The sequence below is a fragment of the Anas acuta genome, chromosome 1 (genome assembly GCF_963932015.1).
Source record: "Anas acuta chromosome 1, bAnaAcu1.1, whole genome shotgun sequence".
NCBI lineage: Eukaryota > Metazoa > Chordata > Aves > Anseriformes > Anatidae > Anas > Anas acuta.
Genome location: NC_088979.1, coordinates 161,167,553 through 161,186,348, shown reverse-complemented (window position 1 = coordinate 161,186,348; position 18,796 = coordinate 161,167,553). Strand labels below are relative to the sequence as shown.

Here is an 18,796-nt window from a genome sequence, read left to right as displayed (position 1 = left end):
CGCGGATACTGGGGACGAGAGCAGAATGGTACCGCCGCCCGTGAGATCTCTGTTCCTGCTCTTTCACCGACCGCTTCCCGTTCAGGGCCATAACAGGACCCTTCCAGGTGTAGTTCGCGGAACTAGGCGCAGTTCCGCCACTGGGAACGCTTCCTGGCTGCAGCCCCCGCACAGCCGCGCGCCCCCTCTCCCCCGCCTTAAGGCCCAGCTCCCCGCGGGGAAACGGGGCCGCGCTCCGAGCCGCCTAACGCCGCCAGGCCCCGCCCCCTCCCAGAGCCGTGTCGGGGCCGCCTGCCGGGAGGCTCCGCGCAGTTCTCACTCAGGTCGGACTGCGGCGGGGCTCCCTAGCGCCGCCCGTCCGCCCCCTCCACTGCCCCGGGTGCCTCAGAGCGGTGATTTCCACTGCGGGGGAGCGCAGAGAAACGGCCGGGAGCGCAGGAGCAGACCGCAGGGTACAGCATGCTTAGGGGGGGTACTTGCGATGCAGTGCGGCACGGGAGCATCAGACCGCTAAAATCGAACGGGTTGCTTTCCAGCTCGCCTCCAACAACGCTAACGGTGAGGCTGTCCGCCCCGCGAGCCTTTTGTCTGCTGTGAACACAGGGAAAGATTAAACCCTTTGTGCTTCACGAGGTATTAGTCCTCATAAGGATTCCATGAAGGAAATCAATACTCCCTCTCCAAAACACCTGCAGTTATGGTACCCCTGGGAACATCAACGAACCGTAGTTATCTGACCATCTCTAACGAGTCACAAGAGAAGTGGCCTTGTTTATAAATTCTATGTGTGAAACATGCACTACATTTTCAACTTACGTGTTACTACAAATAGGTATTGTCTGAAAAAAAAAAAAGATATTAGCAAGCCATTGCCTACTACCTCAGCTCTTTTTATTGAAAACGTGGGTGGCTCTTAAAAGAGCCTTTGGGTTAAAAACAGGATCCGCGGCGCTCTACTTGGAGCTGGTGTACTTGGTGACCGCCTTGGTGCCCTCGGACACGGCGTGCTTGGCCAGCTCGCCGGGCAGCAGCAGCCGCACGGCCGTCTGGATCTCCCGCGACGTGATGGTCGAGCGCTTGTTGTAGTGCGCCAGGCGCGACGCCTCGCCGGCGATGCGCTCGAAGATGTCGTTGACGAAGGAGTTCATGATGCCCATGGCCTTGGACGAGATGCCCGTGTCGGGGTGCACCTGCTTCAGCACCTTGTACACGTAGATCGAGTAGCTCTCCTTGCGGCTCTTGCGCCTTTTCTTGTCGCCCTTCTTCTGCGTCTTGGTGACGGCTTTCTTGGAGCCCTTCTTGGGCGCGGGCGCAGACTTGGCCGGCTCAGGCATGGCGATCACCGTCTCACAGCAAACAGCACCGCTTACCGCTTCTCCTCGCAGCAGCGCAGTGCCGCACCCGCCCGTCGCAGCCGCTCTTATAGGGGCGCGATGCAGAGCAGCGGCTCCACCGCTCCGCGCCGCCATTGGCTGGAAGTTTGGCTTTGTGTCGTCACCGAACGCCACACTTCGGCATTGGGCGCCTTTGGATCCGCGCTGCCATTGGCTGCTGGCGTTCTGCCGCCCTCGCAGCCAATCAGCGCTGCCGCCCGCGGTCCGCCCGAGCCGAATATAAGGCGGCGGGGGCGGCCCCGGGCAGGTCGCTGCGTGCGGTGTTTGCTGGAGTCGCTGCGATGTCAGGCCGCGGGAAGCAGGGTGGGAAGGCGCGGGCCAAGGCCAAGTCGCGCTCGTCGCGGGCCGGGCTGCAGTTCCCCGTGGGCCGCGTGCACCGGCTGCTGCGCAAGGGCAACTACGCGGAGCGGGTGGGCGCCGGCGCCCCGGTGTACCTGGCGGCCGTGCTGGAGTACCTGACGGCCGAGATCCTGGAGCTGGCGGGCAACGCGGCCCGCGACAACAAGAAGACACGCATCATCCCCCGCCACCTGCAGCTGGCCATCCGCAACGACGAGGAGCTCAACAAGCTGCTGGGCAAGGTCACCATCGCGCAGGGCGGGGTGCTGCCCAACATCCAGGCCGTGCTGCTGCCCAAGAAGACCGACAGCCACAAGGCCAAGGCCAAGTGAACACCGAGAACCGTGCCTGGGAAGCTCTTCTCATCGAAACCCAAAGGCTCTTTTAAGAGCCACCCACGAAATCATAAAAGAGCTGGATTATTTTGTGTGTTTGTTATTACTTAAAGAAATAACAATTTTTACTTCAATTGAATTGCTTTTCTGTTTTCCTGTTACCACACATGTAATTTCATCAGAGCTAAAAAAATTTGGTGACACATGCACATTATTTCATCTCGTGCTCTCATTTCTTTCTCTAGTACATGCATATGTCAATGAGCAAGGGAAAGCAGTAATGGCTGCTATACTATTGTAGAACAAGATAGGAATGGAGTCCTCTGTAAAAAAAAAAAAAAAAAAAGCTTTCCCTATACTTGCAGTGATAATTGAAGTAGCATCAAGAAATGCTCATATTTGTATCTCCATGGAAAAACCATGTGCATTAGTGTGAGCTGTCTTAATGTAAGTTATTCACCAGATTTTACCATATTTTATTATGTTAATGTTGAGCAAAGTATTTCAGCTCCTTTAGAGAATGTGTGGGTGGCTCTTAAAAGAGCCGTTGGGTTTAAGTGCGGGTGAAGAGTTTTCTTCCATGGGGGCTTACTTCTTCTTGGGTGCCGCCTTCTTTGCCTTGGCTGCTTTCGGCTTGGCAGCCTTGGGTTTGGCAGCTTTGGGCTTAACTGCCTTTGCCTTGGCCGGGCTCTTTGCAGCCACTGCCTTTTTGGGCTTGGCAGCCTTGGTTGCCTTCTTGGGGCTCTTGGCTGCTTTCTTGGTGGCAGCGGCTGCCGGCTTCTTGGCTTTCTTGGGGCTCTTCTTCACCGCCGCCTTCTTGGGCTTCTTGGCGGCGCTGGCGGGCTTCTTGGCCGCCGGCTTCTTGGGCTTGGCCGCGGCCGCCCGCTTCTTGGGCGCCTTCTCCTTCACCTCGCCGGGCTTCTTGCTGAGGCGGAAGGAGCCGGAGGCGCCGGTGCCCTTGGTCTGCACCAGGGTGCCCTTGCCGACGAGGCTCTTGAGCCCCAGCTTGATGCGGCTGTTGTTCTTCTCCACGTCGTAGCCGCCGGCGGCCAGCGCCTTCTTGAGCGCGGCGAGGGAGAGCCCCTTGCGCTCCTTGGAGGCGGCCACGGCCTTGGTGATCAGCTCGGTGACGCTGGGGCCCGCGGGCTTGCGCGCCTTGGAGCCGCCCGCCGCCTTCTTCGGCTTCTTGCCGGCGGCCTTGGCGGCGGGGGCCGGGGCGGCGGCGGGCGCCGCCTCGGCAGCGGGAGCGGGCGCGGTCTCGGACATGTCGGCGCGGCGCAGAGCGGGGCGCAGCGGCTGCCGGCGGGCGGCGGGGCCCTTATTTATGGGAGCGCAGCGGGCGCTGATTGGTGCGGCTGCAGAGCCCGCCCCGCCCCGCCGCCCGGCGCGCTGCCTCTCCGCTTGTGTTTCTTCCTCCTCGAAAAAGTGTGTTTTTCGTAAAAATTCGTCACCGCGGCACCCCGTTTCTTCACAGCGGTGCTGGGGACAGAATGTAGTTTTGTCCTGTGGTTTTTCTTTCGCCTCAGGGTTAAAATGGTTTTCGTGCGAGGCTGGAATCCTTGAGTTTGGGGTTTGCACGCAGAGCCGGACAGTAAGATTTTTATTTTTACTTTTGAATTACAACTCTGCTTCTGACAGCACTGCCGTACTGGCAGCGAATTCGTGTTCTTGAGACGGTTTTTCATCAGGATAGTCTAAAATGGAGGTATTCCCGAGTCATTTTCATCGCTTAAATTAGCTTTGAAAAGAAGCAAGTAACACAAAGTAGCCTCTGAGCTCTGAAACTGGGTTATGAGTTATTTCCCGTAATACGGCTTCATCTCTTAAAAATAATGAAACCTTCGGGCATACTGCCCTATATAGCTTTACACAGGACTTATAAAAAGTAAAAGAAAGATGTCTTTCACCAGAAATGTTTACATTAAAACCATGTCTTTTCAATTAGCTGGTGTGTTCAACATCTTATAAGAAGATAGAGAACTTTTTCCTCTGTTTCCTTTATTTTTCTGCATTCTTGTATTAACCTTTTGCTTAATTATATTTCTGTTTCTTTCTCCAAAAGAGTTCTTTTCATTAAGTAAGATAGGCACATTTGTTCATATTTTCAGATTTTAAGACCAAATATTTATTTTTGTGCTTATCTTTGTACTGTACTGCAGGGCACTTTGTCAGACAAATAGAGCACTTGAGCAAAAAATAATCAAAGTGTGATGTGCATGTTTTCCCTGTGAAAAACAAATAATAAAATGTAACCAGGTTAGACTGCAGGAAGTTCTTTAATTATGATTTAAATCCACTGGCTTAATCAATTATCTCCTGAGTACTATTGCGGTAAATTAGAGCAGGGGATTAAAGGAAACCATTAAGAGGAAATTCTACAATACAACAATAGTTCACTATTTCTCATGAAAATGTCTTTTTTTTTGCCTTTTTTTTTTTTTCCTTAAATTTCAGGTCAAGAATGCTGTTAAATAACCTGTGAGAATTTTATTTTGCATATAAGTGCATCTTTCTAAATTGAATTTCAATACGGTACAGTATTTGCTAAGTTTTGTAAATACAACCAATACATTTCTCAATTCATATGCATGTACCTGCTGTCTCCTCTCCTTAGCACACTTCTTTACTCTAGAAGATCATGTGTGGAACTCTAAAGTCATAATTAGTGTTATGAGTCTTAATAATGTCCAGGTTATAATGAGAGATATGTTTCTGTTGGCATGTCTTCTATATCATACTAATTTTAATGTACAAGTTATTATTATAATCCTGTATTTCATTTGTCCACAAATACATGAAACACAGCAAATATGTAAAGCATAGCCACAAATCTTCCATCTTACGGCATATATTATTTTTTTTTTTATCTGCACATAAACGTTAAAGCAAGGATCAAGATGGCCAGTGCCATAGTTCATGAGACTTGTAGAAGCAGGATCCAAATAGGACCCATCCAGACAGAATCTGTTCAGAGGCTACTGGATGAACCCTCATGAAAACAGAAAATAACCACGACTTTGCTTTCCAGTTATTAACTGCTGTTGCAGAAGAGATCATAAACACAACTAAGGTGAGAAGACAGGATGCAGCAGCAGGCTTTTGTCTTGCTCTGAGGCTTCACACAAGATGGAATAACATACAACCACAGCACAGATTTTCCTGCTCTCAGCACTGGTCCTGCTGCCAGCATGCTTTTTTTTTTTTCGCTTTTTTTTTTTTTTTTTTTTTTTTGTAGGTCATTAAGGAAACTGCTTAAACAAAGAAATGAGGCCATAGAAGCTTTTGGAAAATTCTTCTCTTGACTTGCTCAGGTTGCTGAGGCAGAACATTTTTCATTCCTATTATCACGAATTTCCCTTCCCTTGTTACAAGGTCAGAGAGTGGCAAAACATGCACACACACATACATGAAAAGGAGCTCATGTTTTGAACTGGCAGATGAGAAAAAACAGGGTGGCGGGGGTGGGGTGGTAGCGGGTGTGGTTTCTTTTTCCAAGCCAGGAGTCTGTGATGTGGGATAAACTGAATATGTATAAAATGAATTTTTTAGGATGGGCTGGATAGAGGAGTTACTTGTTTAGAAACATGCAGTACAATGTGGGAAAGAATAGGAGACCTTAGTAAATCATTTGATATTATGAAAATGCAGTCATCTGACTTTCTTCATTTCTTCTTTCAATAATATTATGTCACACAGACATTCTTGTGGATTGGGGCAATAGAGGGGACAGTTTAAAGATCTTGTTAGTGGTGCTGATTTACCATGACTCAGGTGTAGCCAGTGTGAGAAACTGCCAAGAGATGTGGTAGCATTCTAGAGTGGCTTTTGTCTACAAAAGACAGAATGGCATTACTTGCAAAAGTATAGCAACAACAGAAGGAGATCAAGTGAATTTGGAGCTAATATCTACACTGATGCTGAATTTCATTAACACTTGTTATATGTGATTTATTTAGATTAATTCTGACTTTTGGGTAGTCCAGATATACCCAGAAAATAAATGAAGTCACAAAGTCACTCATCGCAATGGAAATCTGTCAGGCTTAGGATGATTTGTGGTTCACTTTTCAGCTATGGATGTGGGATTTTATTTAAAAACTGATTTAGTGTGCTGTTCTAAATCATAATGCATTTTTACATTAAAAAACAAATAAACAAACACTTTTGTATCTCAATAGGAAAGAGTTACTATTGCATACTGCTCAGTGTCTGGGACTGATTCTTCCCCATAATAAAAGGATTTTATTATTCATAGAGTTTTAAAATTCCCAGATAGATCAGTATTATCTTTACATAAGAAAATGATAGGCAGAGGCAGAAAGTTTGCCGTTATCTAGTTAAAGAGATCTATACAGCCTTTACCATTTTCATTAAAATGAACTCCCTGTGAAATTATTCAGATTTCCAACATTCAGCTTTAGTTTGATGCAAAGCAAAAGAGAAATAGCTCCTGGATCATTCTGGGCCATTTATTGAATCATTGAACAGCTTGCGTTGGAAGGGACCTTAAAAATCATCTAGTTCCAACCCCTCTGCAATGGGCGGGGATGCCACCCACTAGATCAGATTGCCCAGGGCCTCGTCCAGCCTGGTCTTCGGCATTTCCAAGGATGCAGCACCCACAACTTCTCTGGGCAACCTGTTCCAGTGCCTTACCACCTTCTGAGAGAAGTATTTCCTCCTAACATCTAATCTAAATCTCCCCTCTTTTAGTTCAAAACAATTCCCCCTTGTCCTGTCATTATCTGCCTGAGCAAAAAGTCGCTCTCCATCTTTTTTATAAGCCTCCTTGAAGTACTGAAAGGCTGCAGTGTGGTCACCCTGGAGCCTTCTCTTCTTCAGGCTGAACATCTCCAGATGCTCTCAATCTTGTCCAGGTAGTATATCCATGAAACCACAAGATGGTTTGCCCAGTTTGTCTAACTAGAAACAAGATAACTAATTAAAAAAAAAAAAAAAGTTTTCAAGCAGGGCTATCAGTCAACCCTCAAAAGATAGAGTTGCTGTTGGCCAATTTCTATCTCACAGCTCCCTTTGAAATTAAAGAGGTGTCAGCATAGCTATCTAACATCAGCCAATTGCTTCTTATAGTTACATATCATTTGATGAATTACTTTGGAAAGAGCCTGAGGAATACACTAGCAAGACACAAAAGGTGGAATAGCTGAAGATTTTGTGGCAATTGTTGATTTAACTTTTTTTTTTTTTTTCTCCAAAATGGGCATACAGCTTATTTTCTCACAATTAATATAAAAGTTGAATTTTATAAAACTTGTTATGAACTATTAAGTAATATATATATATTATTTTTTTTTTCCATTTATAAATTCTATTCTACACCCTAAACTTTTCCCTCTTGACTTCATTGCTACCTCCATATAAACTTCAATTCCAGGTAATTGGCTCTGCACTATCAACATCGTTATACTCTCCCTGCCCCCCAAAAAATTGCATTTTAAGGAAAGACTAAAAGCAAGTGTGGAAATTGACAGAAGTTGCATGTGGGGAAGATGACTGTTAAAAAAAAATAGTAGCATGGAACAAAAGTAGTATGGAACTTGAGCTACTGACAAGCTAAAAATTTGAAAATAAATAAAATAAAATTAGAAATATAGGAAGAAACAGTGGAGACTAGAGAAGTAGAGAATAGGCTAACAAGGCGTGTCTGTGTAATAAATGGCTCAGTCTTCAAAATAGGACTATAATCAAAGTTTACAATTTATTAAAGGAATAGAGGTAAGCAAACAGCGCTGGGTGCACCGGGAGTCTCTGCTCGAAGACGTACACCAGTTACATCAAGCAGCTGATTTTTATGCTCCTAGGCTAATACATATTCATTACTACTTCTAAAAAAAACAACAGGGTTATTATAATTAGTTTCCGGAATCCAAACCCTCCTACTGGAGCATGCCTATCAGTCTCCGGTGGTCCGTCTAGGGGTCTCTAGGGATATCTCGTGCTGAAGGCTCATAGTCTTCCTCCCTCTTGTCCTCCTTTGTCCAACGTGGCTGTACGTCGGAGACTTGTGCAATGTCCCCTGCAAGCTTTGTCTTTTAGTTGTTCTTCAGCTCTCCCCGTCTTCTTAATCTCCTGGCCAGATATCAGAGACTTGCATAGTGTCCCATGCAATAGTCATAATAGTTAGCAGTTATTCTGAAACCCCCAGATATCAGAGACTTCAAGAAAAAGCCTACAAATACATTTCCCTTCAAGCTTTCTATTGACATGAATTGCTAAAACATTCCTTTGCAAGATACAAGAATCGTATACATTAACCACTCTGTTTTTCTTAGACTTGTGGTTATACAAGGGTATGTAAGACAGAAGGTCACATTAATCATACCATGCGGCCCTAGCATTGTTCCATACTGACACGAATCAGATGAGCATATCTCACATCCGCAAGAATAGGAAGTGAAAGCATTGTATATTTTCCAAGAAAAAATAGAATAAATGTGTAGTTTTTGCTAGATTCCAAGCTCCAAATTAAGGCATAATTTCAAGAATCAGTTCAGCTCAGTCAGTCAATATAAAGTTTCATTTCAATGTGATATAAATACAAAATGAAATATGAAAATGAAATGAAAAAATACAATATGAAAATACTACTGTTCTGAATTACTTTATATGTGTATACCAATGATTTCTAAAAAAGTTTAATTTTACTGATAAGAAGTGCAGATTCAAGTAGAAAGTAGCCATTCATCATTTTTCTTTTCCATTTACCTTATTCCTTTAATAAGCTGGGAGTGTCACAGGAGACACAGCGTATGACATGTTTGGAAAATGTATTCAGCAGTTTGGAAACCTGTAGGATGCGTAGAATGGAAACTGTGTACCATTGATATTGAAATTGAATATTTGTAGTCATTCAGGCAAACATTCAGGATCTTTTTGGCAAATGTGAACATGTGAAAAATCACTTCACAATGGCACATTAACTTGACTGTTTCTTTGTTGCAGCACATGTCGCGTGTGTCATCCAACATCTTCCAGTGCTGCATGTTTGGACCACTGCTGTCCGTCCTGTCCATGGTGAAACAGCAGCTCCTTTCCACTTCAGCTTTATTCTGGAGAAGGAGGAGGCATTCTCCTAGGCTGTCCACTCCACAAACAGCCTCATTAAAATGCTGGTTTACCCGGCCAAGTCTTTACTTGCACTTCAAGGCTTTGAGAACAAAATATTAGTTTTGACTTCTAACCGGCACCTGCAGCAGTATGGGTATAGGTTTTGTCAGGGTGAAATAAGAAATGACAGGTGTGTAGCAGTACACCTTGTTGCAGAACTCTAAAGTCCTGTATGGTTTCCTACATCAGTAAGCAGTGTGGGCAGACGTGGGGTGGTTGAGCTGCTTCCTAATTGCCTGGTGCCTTGGCTCAGGAGAAAATTTTTGATCAGTTCTGGAAAGAAGTACTACACAGATGGGAAGAGTGCCACCAGCTGCAATACTTCAGGAGGAGGAAGACATTTGTCCCACCCTTCCCCCTTGTAGCTTGTGGTATATGAGCAGCAGAGGACTGCAAGATCACAGAGGACTGCACTGAGAACACAGATGAGATGCTGAAAAGTTGGTATTCATGGCTCCTTCCCAGACTTTTTGAGGTTGGGAAAACTATGCATTTCAGGAGCTGGTAGTCCTTTCCTTCTTGGTGATACCCAGGGAATTATAGAGGTGTGAGGTTTTTTTGGTGTTGTTCGTATTCCTCCTATAAGCTTTTTCACTTGGTTCGTCCAGCTCCTATCTGCTGTTTCCTCCTTCCCCCTCATAAATAAACAAACAAACAAACAAGTGTTATGGGCCTTGCAGAGCATTCTAGAAACTTCCCTGGCAAGATTTCTCTACATGCAGCCCAGTATTCACAGGATGAGCCTTGGTACCAGCAAAATCACTTGGATATTCCAATTTTTGGTGATGCTTTCCTAACATGGCTTATGGGTCCTTACCCTGGCTGCTTCACCTGTCAGTAGGACCTCTGCACAGGAATGTGTGGGTGACCAGAAGTAAGCTCTTCCCTGTAGGATGCTGCCAACTATCTCCTGGGCATATGGGCACCTGAGGTAGGTGGTCAGTGCTGCTCAGCTTTGGTTCACAGGTTCCCTGGGGTTTTGGTCTCTCCTTAAACTATTCAACCACTTACATCACTGTGTCACCTCTGCCACTGTCCATCTCCTTTGTCCATTCTTTTCTTGCTGTAGATCTACCCCTGCGTGCTTGACTGCACACAGACAACTGAGGCAGGATGGGGAGCGTGATACCTATTTTTTGTTCAGTTGGACAAAGGAATGATAAGAATATCTTCTCTGGTGTTTAATATCTGCTACAAGCTTCACCTGTCTAGGCCAACCACACGGACGTTCAGCACATTTCTTGGCTGAGTTGCTATAGTTCAAAACCTCAATCCAGGGAAACAAAGTAGGCACATTTGGTGAGGTAGGGAAGAGGTGGATGTTACATATTTAATAATGTCAGGCTTTGCTTGTATACTGTAGAGAAGAAATGGTTCTTCTCTGGGAGAAGGAGTGCTGGTGTGTAGCAGATTGCTGGAGACAAGAGAAACAAAGAGCAGGAGGCACCTTCGGATGGGTGAAGTGGATGAGACGGAGAAGAGGTGAAAGAAAAAGAAAGCAAAGACAGAACAGGCTGATGGGCAGCACTGTTGACACCTATGATACTTTGAAGTCAATATTCACTCAAACAGCTGTTGTGGTTTAACCCGGCCAGCAGCTAAACACCACACAGCCATTTGCTCACCCTCCCCCCTCCCTCTCTGGGATGGGGGAGAGAAACGGGAAAGTGAAGCCTGTGAGTTGAGATAAAGACAGTTTATTAAGACAGAAAAATAATAATAACAATAACAATAATAATGATAATAGTACTACTAATAATAATGTGTACAAAACAAGTGATGCACAATGCAATTGCTCAGCACCCGCTGACCGATGCCCAGCCTAACCCCTCCACCCCGGCTATCCACCCCTATATATTGTTCAGCATGACACCCTATGGTATGGAGGACCCCTTTGGCTAGTTCGGGTCAGCTGTCCTGGGTCTGTCCCCTCCCAGCTCCTGCTGCACCCCTATCCTGCCTGCTGGCAGGACAGAAGGAGAAGCTGAAATGTCTTGGTGTAAGCACTGCTCTGCAACAACTAAAACATCTGTGTGCTATCAGCACTCTTCTCATCCTAATCCAAAACATAGCACCCTACCAGCTACTAGGAAGAAAATTAACTCTGTCATAAATGAAACCAGGACAACAGCAATCCTGAATTGGGTCATTCCAAGTAGGAAATTGGTCATCTTTACACAAATCAAAGGGAGCCTACCGTGACATTAATCCAGCAGCGGGTATCTTGAGAATCCAAGAAATCCTGGCATAAATTGCCTTCAAGTATGGCAAATGGAAAGGAGGAAAAAGGATATAGAAAAAGGAAGTATGGTTTCCTTGTGGGAACGGAATCCTGTCAAATGCAGAAGCATAAGCAGAACTGGAGTAAAATCTTCCTCTATGCAGTTAACATGATGTACAAAGCCTTTTTGTTCTGTACTGCTGGATAAGGGTCGGATTTTCCATCCCATGGAACCAGAACCCAAAATTCTTCCAAATGTCATTCTGTGCTCAGGGAATCCACTCTTTGGTAAAACTGGAAAGCACACAAAAGGCCAGGGGAAGCACAGGCTGGCTGTGTGTCTCTGCGTGCTGTTCCTGTGGGAAAGACAGTGTTTCAAGAGAACAAAAGGGTGCTAAAACCGCTTCTTTAAAATGCGCAGATTTCTTCTTTGTCTTAAGTAAATTCCCATTTCCTTTGACATCAGGTTGGTAGACCCATGCCTGAGGAATGACTTCAGCTTCCTCTTTCTCAGCTCTCCATCTAATTTAGAACAATGTGTCTAGTAAGGCATCTAACAAACCTTGGTGACTAATGTTTTTGTTTTCTTATGCTTGTGACTGCCTGGTGAACTCCCAAAAGAAAACTGGTTTATGCTGCCTGGGATTTACTTAGTGAACCTTCTGGTGCTGATTCCAGCTGTTTTTTCCATCTCTTTCCATGGCATTTACCATTCTCTCCCAGAAAATATGTAATACGCACCTGTGTCTATTAGGGACAATATTTTGCAGGCAATAAATGGTAGAGAGACGATAATTGTTTGTCTGCAAAATCCAATAACAGGGTTTGAATTTAGAATCTCTTCATCTAATAAATAATAACAATAATAATAACAACAACAATAATAATAAATTTAATAATATTTAATAATAAATAAAAGTTTCTAATTTAAATATTTAATAATAAATACAAGTTTCTAAGGGTACGGGTCATATGCAAATCAAAGTGTTAAGCTATTTGGTAAAGTACTTGCTAATATCAGTGATGGTAGTCATAGTTCTGAGGAAAGGAGGAACTTTCACACTTCATCTCATGCCAGGATGTTCCTACAGTTGTTAACTATTTGACTGTGCTGGGCCCATATTAATTGTTCTTGTGTGGCTAATGATAGCACAGAAAATTAGTGAATGATAACTCTCATGTGGAGCTCTTAATTAGGCAAAGAGTGGGTTTCCTGCATAATCTGTGCAAATGAGAATGTGTTACTGATGGATGGGAGGTAGGAAGACTCCTGAAATACTTGCCCCTAGAGTGGGTTGAGTGAAGGATTTTGGCTGATGAAGGGCATGGTGCTGGGTTGTCCTGAGTGCTGCCTGTGCATATTATCCTGTTCCACACAGGGTGAGGGGCCACTCCTTGCTGGGAGCTCTGCTAGAGCCTCCCTTCCTATGTGGAGATCCCTCCTGCTGGGCTGTCTGTGTGGAGCTTGGAGCTGCAGGTGTAGCTACCATGCGAAGCAATAGAGTGAGTATGCAGGCCTAAAACTCAAGGGAACTGAGGAGGAAACAGCTGGGGAAAATGGGGAGGAGAGGGAGCAGTGGGGGCTAGTGTTGTGCAAGCAGGTCAGTGCCCTGCTGTGACTCAGTCCTGAGCCTGATCACTGATCATCAGGCTGTCCTCTCTGAGGCTATTGTGGCTATTTGCTGTGAGGGACGGGCTCAGTAATCCAATAAGAAAGGGGTGAATGATGCTGTATGTGAGGTGGACACCACAGCACTCCGTGTCTTGACGCAGCAGAAGGAAGACCTGATGTCCTTGCCCAAGTGTGCCAGGGTCCCAGCATGGAAGTCTTATCACAGTGATCTTTGAGGCTGCTGCATCCCAATTTTCATCCGGAAAACAACTGTACACCCCCTTAACGGTAACATCCGTGGGTAACAAATACCCTAACATCTCCGGCCACGGGCTAGGGCCTTCCTACCCGTTTTTTCTCATCAGAGTGATGCAGCCCCGGTGGTGGCATCCACCGCCATTCCGGCCAAAGGGGAGCAACACCGCATGGGCTCAAATTGCCTCGTTAGGCAATTAACCACCTCTGTTTGGATTTAACCTCCCGGCTCCACGCATCGTGGGCGGGGGGCTCTCCTCGAGCGGCGCCTGTGCCAGCTGAACTGGCCGAGCACACTGTCAAGGCCACCAAGCTCAGGTACATCACTCCCATATCGATCATTTGTGACTCCCGTGGCTCTTTTCAGAGCCACCCACTTTTTCATTTGAAAGGCTTTGTCAGTGCTCTCTGTCCTGTAAACCTAGCTTGCATTATTTATTTTGAGACCAACTTAAGTATATTTTTTCATTCTGTTGCAGTTTTCCCACTGAAGATGAGATCTGTTATTTGACTTTATAAAACATACGGTGCCTAGAAAACCCCGGAAAGCCCGTCAGGGGGCAGTAGAGACTAGGACATCACAAAAAGTAACACAGATCTCACCCATTTGAATATTCCACGCTAAAATAATTCATGGTCTTGCATTAAAAACCTTAGAATAGAGAAATATTATGAAATACCTAATAATAACCTCTAACATATGTTTTAAGTATAAGATAAATGTTCTCTTTGTGGATTTGTTAAATATGTCAAAGGACATAAGTGTATTTGGTTATGTACATTACTGCTAAAGTAAAGCCGATAATACAGGAGCAAGAACAAAGGACTGAGCATCGACACGACTTTCCCTTTCTGTCCTTGCACACAGCAGGGATGCTCATTGAGCAGTGTCACACATGTGCAAGAATTGCCATAAGTAACTAATAGTGTAGCCCAGAAGAGTGCAGTAAAGGGTGGTGGTAAAGAAGCTACTGAAATCAAGTTATGACTACGGCATAGAAAGCAGTAAGTTTGTGTGCATTAAACAAAGTGTCAGGAATAGGAGATAAAAACCACAGGTATAACACAAGGACTATTAAGTCATCTACACAGAAGATGCATTTAAGATCGGAGAATGTGCCCTTAGTAATATTTAACGGAAATTAAAGCCCTTTCAGTGAAAAGGTGGGTGGCTCTTAAAAGAGCCTTTGGGTTAAAAACAGGATCCGCGGCGCTCTACTTGGAGCTGGTGTACTTGGTGACCGCCTTGGTGCCCTCGGACACGGCGTGCTTGGCCAGCTCGCCGGGCAGCAGCAGCCGCACGGCCGTCTGGATCTCCCGCGAGGTGATGGTCGAGCGCTTGTTGTAGTGCGCCAGGCGCGACGCCTCGCCGGCGATGCGCTCGAAGATGTCGTTGACGAAGGAGTTCATGATGCCCATGGCCTTGGACGAGATGCCCGTGTCGGGGTGCACCTGCTTCAGCACCTTGTACACGTAGATCGAGTAGCTCTCCTTACGGCTCTTGCGCCTTTTCTTGTCGCCCTTCTTCTGCGTCTTGGTGACGGCTTTCTTGGAGCCCTTCTTGGGCGCGGGCGCAGACTTGGCCGGCTCAGGCATGGCGATCACCGTCTCACAGCAAACAGCACCGCTTACCGCTTCTCCTCGCAGCAGCGCAGTGCCGCACCCGCCCGTCGCAGCCGCTCTTATAGGGGCGCGCTGCAGAGCAGCGGCTCCACCGCTGCGCGCCGCCATTGGCTGGAAGTTTGGCTTTGTGTCGTCACCGAACGCCACACTTCGGCATTGGGCGCCTTTGGATCCGCGCTGCCATTGGCTGCTGGCGTTCTGCCGCCCTCGCAGCCAATCAGCGCTGCTGCCCGCGGTCCGCCCGAGCCGAATATAAGGCGGCGGGGGCGGCCCCGGGCAGGTCGCTGCGTGCGGTGTTTGCTGGAGTCGCTGCGATGTCAGGCCGCGGGAAGCAGGGCGGGAAGGCGCGGGCCAAGGCCAAGTCGCGCTCGTCGCGGGCCGGGCTGCAGTTCCCCGTGGGCCGCGTGCACCGGCTGCTGCGCAAGGGCAACTACGCGGAGCGGGTGGGCGCCGGCGCCCCGGTGTACCTGGCGGCCGTGCTGGAGTACCTGACGGCCGAGATCCTGGAGCTGGCGGGCAACGCGGCCCGCGACAACAAGAAGACGCGCATCATCCCCCGCCACCTGCAGCTGGCCATCCGCAACGACGAGGAGCTCAACAAGCTGCTGGGCAAGGTCACCATCGCGCAGGGCGGGGTGCTGCCCAACATCCAGGCCGTGCTGCTGCCCAAGAAGACCGACAGCCACAAGGCCAAGGCCAAGTGAACATATTTATAATACATTTGGAAACATCCACAAAAGGCTCTTTTCAGAGCCACCCACAAAATTCACAAAGAGTTGAGTCATGCTTTGTAGTTCTGATTTTTCTAATGAATGGTGATGCAAATGTGTAAATTGTTTCTTGTTAGTGTTTCTCCTACCTCTACCTGCCTGTCTGGGTGATAATAGTTACTTTTGTGACTTTTTTTTTTTTTATGTTGGGTGGGGTGGGAGAACAGATCTTTCATGGTGTTTTGTTTGTTTTTTTGTTTTTGATGTATGTCTCACCAAATGTACTTGGTGTTGCTGTAAAGTCTCATTATAGCTGCAACTACAGGGTAATACATGAAATCGATGCATTATTCTGTAATATTTTTCCCCTGATTTACCTGTCAAAGGGAGGGCTGAGTTGTTCAGCCTGGGTGCTGCATGAGCTCTAGTAGGGCTGTCGTATTTCCACCCATCTGGCACCAGGGTCCCACAGCCTTGGATAGCTGCATGTGCCGGGGTAGGGAGCCTCATGGGCAATACGTTTTCAAGCGGAGGAGGAAAGGAAAACAAAACAATAACAAAATAAAAACATATTAAACAATAGCATGCAGTCCTGGTGTCTCCCCTGAACTAGCTTTTTCCCGGGGGAAGGGTTATAATTTCCTGCCTCGGGCCCCTTGGTGCTTTCCCTTTTATCGGCTCATTAACGCTGTTACGTGGGCGAGTGCCCGTAGCTTGACGGAGCTGGCCGGGGCGGAGGAAGGCTGCGGCCGTTCCGCTGTCCCCGCCGCTTTCAGTTTCGGTTTTCCACTGCTCTCGGCCCGATGCGCTGCTTCTTGCCCAGAACGCGCGGGGAGCTCCAAGCTCCCGGCCGGCTTCGGGAGCGGTGTGGTGGTTTTACCGTGCTAGGCAGCTAAACACCACAACCGCTCTCTCACTCCTCCTCCTTAGATGAGGAGGGGAAGAAATAAAGTAAAGAACTCACGGGTTAAGATAAGGATAATTTAATTAAAGGGAAAAATAATAACTATTATTATTAAGGGAAGATTATTAACTAAATGATTTAACTAAAGAGGAAAAAAAAGGTAAAGGGGAATAGGGAAAAAAGGAAAAAAAAACTGACAAAATAAATAAAGGCTATGTGGAAGTGCAGAGGAAAGAAATTAGTCTCTACTTTCCACGAATGAGCAATGCTTGACCACGTCCTTGAAGCAGGGGCCTCAAAGCACGTAGCTGGTGTTCGGGAAGAGGACTGATGTTTTCACAATGAGAGCCCACCCCTCCCTTCTTCCTCCTGTTTCCACCTTTTATTGCTGAGTGTGACATCATATGGTATGGAATATCCATTTGGTTGGTATAGATCAGCTGCCCTGGTGATGTTTCTTTTCTCACTTTTTTGCCCACCCCCTAGGAGGGTTAGAGAGAGTCCTGATGCTGTGCCAGCACTGCTCAGCAGCAGACACAACACTGGTGTGATAACACTGCTGTTCCAGCTACAAGTGCAGAACACAGCACTGTATGGGCTGCTACAGGAAAACTTAATATCCCAGCCAGACCCAGTACAAGCGTCTCAAAGAAAGGCTGTCGGGCTTCCAGCGGGATGTGATGCGCTTTTACGGCCACTTCAGTGTTTTGCGTTGTGTTGCTCTGTTTGCCTCCGGCGTCTTTCTCTTGGCTTCAGCGAGGCTCCTCAGATTTCCCTTCCTCTGCCCCCGGTACTTCCCAAGAAAGATGTGGACTAACATATCTATACATCTGGTGTTTATTGAGTTTAGTTTTCCTTAAATCGACTCGGGAATAAATTTTCCCAGCCCGGGGGAGGAAAGTCTTCACTCCCCATCCGTTTGTTCCACGCTGTGAAACTGTCTTTGTGTCAGCCACTGAGGATTGCAGCAGAAATGCAGGAGAGGCCCTTTGAACCCCCCTAAGTACACCTGGATCATCCCGATGTTGAGAATCTCCCGATGAGAGAATCTTAATTCTAGCTCCTAGACCATAGAGACTTTCAGAAGAACAACTTTTGGGATTTTTTTTACCTTATAAATGAGTACTCTGGGATCAAAAGTTCAAATGCAAAGGTATGGAAGATACTATATTATTCTTGTAAATGTCCCTCTTAGTTCCCTGTTGCAGATTTTTTTTTTTTTTTTTTTTTTTTGCATTATATACCTGTAGTTTCCAATCATATGTTCGGAAAACAGAGCCTTAAAAACAGTCAATAAGCCTGTAGGGCTCTGTTAGGTCTGAACTGTGAAGGGTGGCAGGCCTCAAATGCATTTTGTACAGCCAGACACTTCCATGGAGATGCTTCATAAAAGTGAACTTCCAGAACTGGGTAAGTGGATGGATTTTTGTTTTTTATTTTTGAAAACGTATCTTATAAGGTGTGGGAATAGAAATGTTGTTTTTGCAGAGTTACATTGTTTAGAGGAAAGGAATGTGGTATTGAGATATGCTTACAGTGATAAGAAAGCTTAGCAGGCGACCTTGTAAAATGCAGACAACCAGACTCAGAGCAAATAGGTGAAAATCACGGTGTTAAGTCAAGTCAGATAAGTGAAGAAACATTACCACTTCAAGCAGTAAAAATGTCAAAAGAAATTTGAAATTTAACAGGCTGGCAACTGAAGGTCATGCATTGTCTCTGATTGTGAACCTGGATTACCCACGCAGTGGGGAAACAGGGGAGGGTCCTGTCATCAAAAAGTACATAAACTTTGTTTTGGAACTAGTAGGCGCGCTCCTGCTTGTGGGGCGCCCGCCATTGCAATCGCGAATAAATTACTACTTCACTGAGATCCTCGCCTGAGCCTAAGTTATTGGCTACGGAGTGTTTCTCACAAAGGTGATGATGAACACTCAGCGCCTCGCCTAAAGGGCCCGGAGAAATTATCGATCGCTTCCTTACCGTCACCTTGGTTATTGAAAAGGCAAAAAGGAGGAGGAAAGACCGAGGAGGATTGAATGCCTGCCACCAGGAGTCACGGAGGACTCAGCACCCCGGGCGAGCCGGGGCTGCGGGCGGCCTGGCCCCGCTCCGGGGCCGTGAGGACCGGTCCGGCCCCGGAGCGGAGGGGGCTGGCGGCCGCCAGGGACGAGCCTGAGGAGCCAGAAGGGCACGGGGAGGACAAACGGGGAGGGACTCGGGGCCCAAGCCTCCGAAAAGCCCAGGGTTGCAAGAGACGCCTGGGAAGGATAAG

The 18,796-nt window shown here is 46.8% G+C and overlaps 5 protein-coding genes across 5 annotated transcripts; 2 read left to right on the top strand and 3 right to left on the bottom strand.

Annotated features, from left to right (window-relative positions):
* Positions 1 to 869: 869 nt before the first annotated feature.
* LOC137849383 (histone H2B 5-like) lies at positions 870 to 1,611 on the bottom strand. The gene has a single exon (XM_068668948.1). It carries the CDS (start codon positions 1,467 to 1,469, stop codon positions 954 to 956), a length of 516 nt encoding a protein of 171 aa, XP_068525049.1. The 5' UTR covers positions 1,470 to 1,611; the 3' UTR covers positions 870 to 953.
* Positions 1,612 to 1,675: 64 nt separating this feature from the next.
* Positions 1,676 to 2,282, top strand: LOC137849393 (histone H2A-IV). The gene has a single exon (XM_068668959.1). The coding sequence runs from the start codon at positions 1,676 to 1,678 to the stop codon at positions 2,063 to 2,065; it is 390 nt and encodes a 129-aa protein (XP_068525060.1). The 3' UTR covers positions 2,066 to 2,282.
* Positions 2,283 to 2,595: 313 nt separating this feature from the next.
* Positions 2,596 to 3,371, bottom strand: LOC137849379 (histone H1.11L). Its single transcript, XM_068668943.1, has one exon. It carries the CDS (start codon positions 3,332 to 3,334, stop codon positions 2,657 to 2,659), a length of 678 nt encoding a protein of 225 aa, XP_068525044.1. The 5' UTR covers positions 3,335 to 3,371; the 3' UTR covers positions 2,596 to 2,656.
* An 11,081-nt stretch (positions 3,372 to 14,452) lies between these two features.
* LOC137849384 (histone H2B 5) lies at positions 14,453 to 14,957 on the bottom strand. Its single transcript, XM_068668949.1, has one exon. It carries the CDS (start codon positions 14,878 to 14,880, stop codon positions 14,500 to 14,502), a length of 381 nt encoding a protein of 126 aa, XP_068525050.1. The 5' UTR covers positions 14,881 to 14,957; the 3' UTR covers positions 14,453 to 14,499.
* Positions 14,958 to 15,179: 222 nt separating this feature from the next.
* On the top strand, positions 15,180 to 16,199 carry LOC137849391 (histone H2A-IV). The gene has a single exon (XM_068668957.1). It carries the CDS (start codon positions 15,222 to 15,224, stop codon positions 15,609 to 15,611), a length of 390 nt encoding a protein of 129 aa, XP_068525058.1. The 5' UTR covers positions 15,180 to 15,221; the 3' UTR covers positions 15,612 to 16,199.
* Positions 16,200 to 18,796: the final 2,597 nt, after the last annotated feature.